General features: G+C 56.9%; 1 protein-coding gene across 1 annotated transcript; it reads left to right on the forward strand.

Annotated features, from left to right (window-relative positions):
* The first annotated feature begins 1,635 nt into the window (after positions 1-1,635).
* SOX7 (SRY-box transcription factor 7) lies at positions 1,636-5,855 on the forward strand. The gene is made up of 2 exons (XM_065681882.1): positions 1,636-1,917; positions 3,468-5,855. Exons 1-2 carry the CDS (start codon positions 1,692-1,694, stop codon positions 4,364-4,366), a joined length of 1,125 nt encoding a protein of 374 aa, XP_065537954.1. The 5' UTR covers positions 1,636-1,691; the 3' UTR covers positions 4,367-5,855.
* The last annotated feature ends 3,509 nt before the right edge of the window (positions 5,856-9,364 follow it).

A 9,364-nucleotide genomic window follows, 5' to 3' on the forward strand; every position in this document is an offset into this window, starting at 1 on the left:
TGCTTCCGCAGGGTTTTAATTTGGTCCCAGGGAAGAACTCGGAAAGGGCAGTTGCTGCTTCTGCTGCGAGTGAAGTTAGCACCTTTCAGCTCTCCAGACCCCCAAATCACTGTAGGTAGTGCAGGAGGAACAGAACCGCAGCAATCCTGCTCCTGTGCAGAGGAAGGGGAGAAACCAGGAAACCCAGGCAGATCCTGAACCCACACAGCATACGTTTACATACCATTCTCTCCATCACTTGTAATCTGACAAGAGTCAATAGGAACACCCAGGCATGTGGTAAATTGCTGCTTACCTGCACAAACACCCCGGCTGGGGATCCGCAATGGGTTTTTCCCCCTGTTGGGGGGTTAGATGGGGCAGCAGCAGCCAACCCTAGGAAATGCCTTCCCATCTTGCACCCTTGCCTGCCGGCTTTCTGGCAGCACAGAGAGGAAATCCACAATCAGTCAAAGCGGAGCCGCTGCAGCCCTGCAGCCCATGTCAGGGGGTCAGAATCATAAAGGAATCAAGGGACTAAATATATTCCTCTGGGCAGGTTGCACGGATGGGCTGGGCAAGGGCACCCAGCTGGGGATTTTTGGTCTCTTTAGTGATACTGGAGATCATCCTGGTGTGGGAACACTTCCTGGGGGTGACTTTGCTGCCCTCATGAGCACTGAACTGGGGTTAGTGAGAAATAGGGTTGTGGGATGGTGGTGGCTCCATCCCAGCCAGGCTGGGGGGCACTTTGCAGGATGGAGCAGTGCTCCATAAAACACAACAGCAAGAAAAAGACAACAAAGTATTGGACCGGCCTTACGTGTCCCAGAGATGGGTGGTGGGGATCAGCTGGGGATGTCACAGCCTGCCTGAGCTGCCCTGTCCCTGTCCCTGCCCATGTGGTCCCCACAAAGCTCACGCAGGAGCCCAACCAGGCTGGACAGGCACCCACCAGCAGCTTCACTGTGCCCCTCTTTCCCTTCCATGCAAGGAGACCTGGGAATCTGGGGGAACTGTGTGAAAGCCAACATGGGATGGCAAAGCACAGCCTGGACTAGTGATAAAAGCAGGAGCTGTGTGGGGCCAGAAAGGGATATCCTTGATTGATTTGTGTAGGGGGTTGTTGGGTAGGGCAGGGGTACCCCTGCCTTGATTTCCCCATGCAAACAGGCTGCAGCTTGCCAAAGCCTGGGGAGGGGTCTAAGGAGGGGACACCCTATAGGAATCTTCCTTTTGCGGCTGTTCCCCTCTTCTTTCCAGAGCGCCCTGAAAAGGTTTCAGCGCTCTCATCTCCTCTCTAGATATTTCCCCCAGCCCTGAAGTTCTGGGGGCTCTGAGGTGCAGTGGGCGGGGAGTGGGGGGGACGGGGCTGTTTGGGGATGGTAACGCCGTTTCCAGCTCCGTCCTCCCTCCCCTTCAGTGGGCAAAATAAGAGCTAATAATAATAATAAAAGGGGGGTGAGGGAAGAAAGGGGGGGTTGGGGGAGCTGCCCCCCCTGGACGGTGCTGGGCAGGGGGAGGGGAGAAGTTTTCTGCCCGCACCACCCCGGCCGGGGCTCAGGAGTTTGCAAACAAGGAGGAGCAGCGAGCACCTTCGGTGTCATTGGAGGAGGCTTTCTCCAAGGAGCTCATAAATACGGGGGAGGCCGGGCAGGAGGCTGGGACTGCGCGGGGACCCCGCGGGCAGCGCCTGTCGGGGGGGGCGGGCCATGGCTGCGCTGCTCGGAACCTTCCCCTGGCCGGAGCGGCTGGAGGGGGACGCGGCCGAAGGGGTCCCGCCGGGGCCGCCCCCACGGTGTCCGCCGGGAGAGAAGGGCTCCGAGAGCCGCATCCGCCGGCCCATGAACGCTTTCATGGTGTGGGCAAAGGACGAGAGGAAGCGTTTGGCCGTGCAGAACCCGGACCTGCACAACGCGGAGCTCAGCAAGATGCTCGGTGAGGAGAGGGGGCGTGCGGGGTTCGGGGGTGCGACTCCGGGGTGAACGTCCGAGCACCCACCCGGGCATCCCTGGGGGTTCAGACCCTATCTGGATCCATTACCCTGGTGTGGGCACCCATCGGCCGTCCTTTGGGGTATGAACCCTGCCCAACCGGGAACGACCCCTGCTGCTCTGCAGGGTGCAAGCCGTGCCTGCGTCTGGCATGCTGGGGTGCCTGCATCCTCCCGGTCACCCCATGGGATACAGGCAGGTCCGGCATGCAGTGAGTGAGCACCCCTGCACCAGCATGTCCAGGCTGTGGGGTGCAAAGCCGGGTCCAGCATCCTGGGGCAACATCCAAGGGCTGCCTTGTGGGGTGCAATGCCTGAAGGGGCACCTGCCCTGCAGGACACAAAGCCCAGCAGTGACCCTGGAGTATGCAGCCACTTGGGTGCAAACCCTGCTGGGGTGCAAGCCGCTTGTGCAATTTGTGGCGGGGACCCCTGCATGCTGGGCAAGGAGGGACCCCCTAGATTTCCTGGCCTGCCCCTGCTGTCCCACTTTGTCCCTAAGCTCACTAGCCCACACCAATATTGAATGGCACTCTCTGTGTGTTTCTGCTGTTTCTGTTGAGGTAACAACCCATTTTAAACACAAATTTGTTTCCCACTCCCCATCCGCTATTTCCCCCCTCTCCCAGTCCGATTTTTTTAATGTGAAACCAAGAGGGCAAACAGAAAGCACCAGCCCAGACAGCCTGAGAAAGAACTGCCCGAATTGCAACACAGCCTTGCTGTCCAGCCTCTTACCCAAAGTTTGTGTTTCCTTGTACAGTTTTGTGGTGTTTTCTTTGCTGGTTTGGGTTTTTTCCTTGCTGCATTACCATGCAGCATCTCAGCTTGCCAGTATTATTTCTGCTGTCTCTTTGGCAGTGGGAAGGCATCAAATGCTTTGATCTGTATCCTCATTTCTCCCCCTACCCAGAGGAACAGCCTGGGGTAGCCTCTCCGCGGGATACACCCCCCTCGCCCCAGCGCTGGCTCTCTACCCTCTGTCTTGGGGATGTTTTGTGTCTCTCAAACCGGGAGCAGTAAGGTTGCAGCACCCTGGTCCATCCTACACCCCGTGAGTCCTGGCAGGGCACGGGCTGGGACACATCCAGGGACACCATGTCCTGACCCTTGCTCAGCCAGGCATGGCCTTGGCCATCCCTGCTGGGCAGCCATGATCTCCGTCCCACAGAAGCACTGGAAGATCAGGCCATGGAGCTGGGGGAGTTTATTTGTCCTGATTAATCTGCAGTGAGGCTCAGCTAACCCTGAACCCACCCTGTGCAGGGACTTGGGATGGGGAGATCTGGAGGACATACAGTGGCTTTGATCCCCCCCTTCTTCATCCTCCTGCTGCCCTCCCATCCTCCCAAAGGGTTTGCAGGCTGCATTCTCCATGTGTGCCAGCTCAGAGCCCCTACCTTGCCCTTGTGTTGTGTGCCTGCAGGCTTTGGGAGGCAGCCACCTTTCCTGCCCCTGCCGCGGGTGCTAAGAGGAGTTTTGTTCTCTGTTTCAGGCAAGTCCTGGAAGGCTCTGAGCCTCTCGCAGAAGCGTCCTTACGTGGAGGAGGCTGAACGGCTGCGGGTGAAGCACATGCAAGATTACCCCAACTACAAATACCGGCCCCGGCGGAAGAAGCAGGTCAAGCGCATCTGCAAGCGGGTGGACCCCGGGTTTTTGCTGGGCAGCCTGACACGGGACCAAAACGTGGTGCCAGAGAAGCGGACCTGCGGCCGGGCCGGGGGGGATAAAGAGGGGCCGGGTGAGTACCCCCCTCGCCCAGGGCTGCCATCCATCCGGGGGTACCGGGAGGCCCCAGGCAGTGGCAGCAGCACCAGTGTGGACACCTACCCCTACGGGCTGCCCACCCCCCCGGAGATGTCTCCGCTGGATGCCATAGACCATGAGCAGAGTTTCTTCTCCTCACCCTGCCCCGATGAGCATCACCGCTCCCACCTCGCTGGAGCCACCTACTCCCCGGAGTATGCAGGCAGCTCCCTCCCATGCAACCACCACCCTCTCAGCCCCATACCGCAGCCGGGGGCCTGCATGATCCCACCGGCCTCCAGCTGCCCTTCCCTTCCTCCTCCTCCTCCTCCCAGCTACTACACACCCGCCTTCCCCTCCCTGCATCCCCCTACCCTCCATGCCCACCTGGGCCAGCTCTCCCCACCACCCGACCACCATGGCTTTGACACCTTGGACCAGCTAAGCCAAGCTGAGCTCCTGGGGGAGATGGACCGCAATGAGTTTGACCAGTATCTCAACAACCCCGGCCATGGTGATCACCACAGTGGGGTCTTGGTCAATGGACACATCCCGACGTCTGGCAGCTCCCATGCCTCTGAGACCAGCCTCATCTCCGTCCTTGCCGATGCCACGGCCACCTACTACAATAACTACAGCGTCTCTTAGAGCCTCAGCCAGGGCCGCCTGGACCGGCCGAGGAAGGACGCGACACAGTATTACGAGGCGTTGTGCCCAGGGACATCGCTCACCGCCCCTCAGGGTGACCGAGCCCAAAGTGCAAGGGCTGTGGAGTCTCCTCGGTGGTGTAGGTAAAGGATTTCGGTCGTCGTTTCACCACTGGTGCAAAGCCTCGGGTGCCCTGCTCCAAATGATGCGGGGGGGATTTCCCAATGCCAAAGCCCATTGGCCAAGTCCCTCTTCCAAAGCAGAGATGCTCCTGGGAGCATCGGAAGGCAGCCCCCCAGTTTGGGGCACCCCCAGCTCTGCTTTGGAGTTGGGAGGATGGCAGCATCCCACAAATGGCAGCTCTGAAGTCCCGGCAAGGGCACATAACCCCCTGGGAGGGGAAAAGGCGTGGGAGAAAGAGGGGAGTTTCTGGTGACAGGGTGCACGGCCTGCAAGCCACTCTTGGCTCATGGTGTCAGCATTGCCACAGCTGCCCCGACCTGCCTGACCATGCTGTTGGGGTTTAAACCACCCCCTGTCCTCGTACCCCCAGGCTGTGAGTTGGCAGCTTCATCCCTTGGGAAACCCCAGAGGAGATGGTACAGCAGGGATGCTGCGGTGGCACAGGGGCTGCGGGGGAGGCAACCAGCCCCAAGGGCACTCAGTCTGAGCATTCCAGAGGTGGGTAAGATCCTTGGAAAAGCAGGATCCGGCTGGCATCTTTCCCCTCCATGGCTTCCACTTGGCCTCCCAGCAAAAGCGCTGCCAAAGGGGGTGCTGCATGAGCTGCCCTCCCCGCCGGGCCGGGAATGGGTCCTGGGATGAGCATTTTGGCAAAGAGGTGATGATGTAGCAGACATAGTTTTTATCAACCATCCTTCGAAAGCGAATGCTTCACATTTGGAGCCGCAGTGCCCAATGCCTCTTCTAACTCTGGCGTATTATTGCTTGTAATAAAGCTGTACATTGATTTATTCCTTCCATTATTCCTCCCCTCGGATTTTGTATTGCTCGAGTTCTCTTCCTTTTCATAAAGATGAAGCTTTATTTTAAATCAGTTATATGACATGATTAATCTTAGTGTTTACTGTATGGCACTTGGTAATGATTAGTTAGTAGCGTGGCTATGATTTTCTGGTTTCGGTCCCAAACATGTATTAATAATAATTGCAAATAATGCTTTAAAGCCCCTCCAACTTCACAGGTTTTTAAGCTAATACATTCCATCTTTTTTGTGTGTGACTCTATGCATTTTGAATGAGTGTAGATACGCGTTTGCATAAAATATTTAATTTAAATAGATATGTTTTTATACGATGATTGTTTTACGATTGGAATTGCTGGAGCTATTGACAAAGTTTTCAAAACAGAAACGTTTCCTGTGCAAGTGCTATTTTTTAAAATTGGGTTTTTTTGTTGGTATTTGCAGCCAAACTTTTCTACTTCCATTTTTTTTTTAATAAAAAAGATCTGTGGTTATCTTTACAAACTGTGGACTGCTTTCTAGCAAACCGACTCAAGGCATGCGTTCGCTTTTCATGGGGTGTCGCAGGGGCAGCAAGTCACTTTGATGGCCTTGATCCTACTTTTGCCATCTCATGAATATGGCCTTTTAGCACCTATGTAGATGTTACCATGAAGTTAAGGCAGAGCTTTGCCTTTGGTGTGTTGGCGAGCACAAATGATGGATGTTGCCTATTTATGGAGCAAGTGCCAGTGCCTGGAGCAAGGGTTTTGTTCACATTTAAGGCTGTCTTTCGCAGTTCATGCTGATGCACCACTTAAGATGCTCTGCAGTGTGAGGGCCATGTAAAGGGCTCCATGCTGCAAATGCAGATCAAGGCAGTGAGGCCTGAGATGTGGGAGCGTGGGTCAAATTTGGGGAGCTGCGTCAAGTGTGCTCTTGAAGGTGGATGTTGAGTGGTGCCCTTCAGGCATAGCTAGCAAAGAGAAAAGCTTAGGCCATCTTGCAGTCCAGGGGCCAACATCGCAGCCTACTCTTGTTAGACATTAAATTAGGCTGTGTCCACATGTCCTTGAGGTTAAGCCATTCACACTTCCCAGAGAAGTGTCTTCCCAGCCTGTGTCCTCCTGCTTGGCCCCAAAAAGCGGAAAAGTGGATGAGCAATTTTCCAGTGCGCTTTGTGATGACCACCTATGTGTGTTGGCTGGAAGAAGTCTCCAAAGGTCACTCAACCCAACCCAGTGGAACCCAACCCGACCCAACCCAACTGGGCTGGCTTGCCTCCCATAAATGACTTATCTCTGACTCAGGGAGCCCATGGTCCCGGGAGGTAGAAAGCTGTATGAGTAGTTGGGGATGCACCATGTACTGTGATTGTGGTCCTCCTTTATACTCCACTAGTGCCACCCCCTGAGACAGCCCTTCCGTCACACACGCTACCTCTTCCTTTGAGGGGGAACAAAATGGACAACTTTGGATGTTCTGCTGGCACCATCGACTGTGGTGGCTCTTGCACCAGCACAGCACAACGGCACAATGCTTGGTGTGATGCAGAGACGGCTGTTGTACCAGCCTGGCTGGGGCAGTGTCCCTCTTCCAAGGGGATATGTGAATCAGGGCTGGAGGGAGGGAGGCGGCATGAGCCGGTTTGGCCTCTCTGTCCAGCAGTGTTGACTCATGTGGGACTATGCCAGGAGCAGGAGCAGGGCTGGAGAAGTCCTGCTCCTCCCTCCTCCTTCTCTCCCCATCATCCCTGTGTTGCCCCAGGCCCAAGGGATTCTCACAGCCCCTTAGCAGCACACTAAAACCTGTTCATGGCAGGGGTGCCCTGTGTGTGTGTGTCCAAACCTGAATCTGCCTTTGAACCAGGAGGCTGCTTCCTTCCACACAGGTCCTCATTTAGAGGGGCACCCTGCCCCGGGCACCCTGTAAATGTCCCCCTCTGCCAGGTCTGCTGCAGTGTAATGAGGTTTTAAACTGCACTGGGGAGGAGGCAGAGCACAGCCCTCCTGACCCCACAACAAGTTCAACTCTAGGCATTGCCACCAGCATGCCAGGTTCAGTCTGTCGCCATCCTCCTGACGGGACCCTCTCTCTGACTGCTCCCGCCTGTCCTGCTCCTTATTCCTAAGCAGTGATGGGATCAACTGCAACACCCCGTGAGCCTTTCCTCTCCTTTCCTTCTCACAGCCAGAGTCACATCGGGGGCTGGAGGAGGCAAAGCCCACACCAAGAGCTCCCACCAGCATGTGTGACCATGGCCAGAGTCTGGTTTCCCTGGAAAAAAGGGGTTTCTCCATGCATCCCACCCCAAAGCAGCCCACCAGGCTGGGATGCACGGAGGCTCCCGCGAGCCGAGCCTGTCCCCACTTGCTCAAGCTGGAGCCACGTGAGGAGAGGTGGGAGCATGTCCCTGTGCTCTCTGCACGCCAGGAAGAGCTACAGGCCCCAACCGGGAGCCGCGGCCCCCGAGGGCGTTGGGAGCTGCAGCCAAGGCGAGGTGCGGCTCCCTGGGAGCCAGGGCTCGCCGGCCGGATCCGGGCACGCACCCAGCGCTGGGAGCAGCCGGCTTCCACCTCCTGGGACACCGGCGGCAGAGATGGAACTCAGGACTGGAGCCTTCTGCCCCTTCTCCGGTGGGATGGAAAATGCAACACTATGGGTTTCCCCCTGCCGTACAGCGTGGCTTTGGGACGCAGGGCGTCGCTGCAGGGACCAGACCAGGGGTGGCAAGGAGCCTTTCTTTTTCCCTGGGAAGCCGGCATACCTGCAGAGGACTGATGGCCACGGTGGTTTATGGACTTTTGAGGGTCTCAACACCAAGCAGGACTCATTCTGCACCAGCCCTGGGCATGTTTCTCCTCCCTCTCTGTCCCAGACCCTGAGCCCAAGGCTGGCTTTGCTCATGCCAAAAAAGCCTTGTGGTTTGTGGTCTGCTTCCTCCAGGCTGGGATGGGCTGGGAACCAGCAGGAAAATCAAATCAGGGCTGCAGGAAGGGATAAAATGGCCTCACACCGCATTTGGGCTCCTGCTCAGGGGGGTCAGGTTGGGCCAGAGCTAGGATATCTCCTTACCAGGAGGTGGCCAGGGTATGAGTCCTCAGGCCCTGGCATCCAGTGGCCCTGGCCAGCCGTTGGCCCTGTGGCTGTGCAGGTCATGGTGCTGGGCACTGGGAGCAGGGGTGAGGTCACCTTCCCGGATAGCGCTGGGATTTGGGCTGTCTGGGAGCTGTGGTGTGTGTCATGCCCTGGTCCTGCCAGGGTGGGTCAGTTTGCATCCCTTGAGCAGGGGGTGGCTTCTCCTCCTCCTCACTCCACCAGCCATGTCTGCTTGTCCCAGTGCCACTGGGCTGGGGTAGACCTCAGTGACAAACAGCCATGTGGCTGCTCTGTGCCTCAGTTTCCCTGTTGGGAACCAGAGGTAACACTTCCTTCCCTCCCATCCTTTTTCTGTCTAGCACTGGCACAGGAACTGTCTTGTACCGAGAGTTTAACAGGACTAAGTGCTTGTGCTGCCCTTAGCATAAGGGGTCTCTACCCCATGCAGGGGCTCTCAGTGCTGCTACCAAATTAGCTGGGAAATGATTTTTTCCCCTCTGTTGCTCTCAAAACAGAAACAGGGGAGGAAAGCAGAGGCAGAGAAGGGGGTGAGGACACTTGACCGAGGTCACCCTGCAAATCAGTGGCAGAGCCTAGGAGAGACCCTCAACACTGCCAGCTCCCAAAGATCCCCTTTTGCCTGTCAACCCCTTTCTGCTCACAAGTAAACACCTTCCCCCTCCATCTTCTTTTGCGCCCATTCCACCCTGACTCTGAACCCTGCTGCACCCCATGGGAAGTCATGCAGGGAGGACAGGATCAGGCCCTCCCTCCCGTCCCTCCAGAGGAGGGAATGAGACAAGCTGCTGAGTGGTTTCCTGCCCGGCACTGCCAATGGGAGCTGCTTGGGGTGCCGGGAGCAGGGGAGGATGTATCCGGAGCTGAGTGTTTCCTGGCAGATAAGGCCAACCCCTCCTGCCGGATGTTATGAGTCC

This window comes from Lathamus discolor, chromosome 5 (genome assembly GCF_037157495.1).
Source record: "Lathamus discolor isolate bLatDis1 chromosome 5, bLatDis1.hap1, whole genome shotgun sequence".
In the NCBI taxonomy this organism is placed as follows: Eukaryota; Metazoa; Chordata; class Aves; order Psittaciformes; family Psittacidae; genus Lathamus; species Lathamus discolor.

Coding starts and splice junctions, on each gene's coding strand:
- SOX7 (XM_065681882.1), top strand. CDS start 1,692: ATGGCTGCGCTGCTCGGAACCTTCCCCTGGCCGGAGCGGCTGGAGGGG. Junction 1,918..3,467: donor GGAGCTCAGCAAGATGCTCG/GTGAGGAGAGGG, acceptor TCTCTGTTTCAG/GCAAGTCCTGGAAGGCTCTG.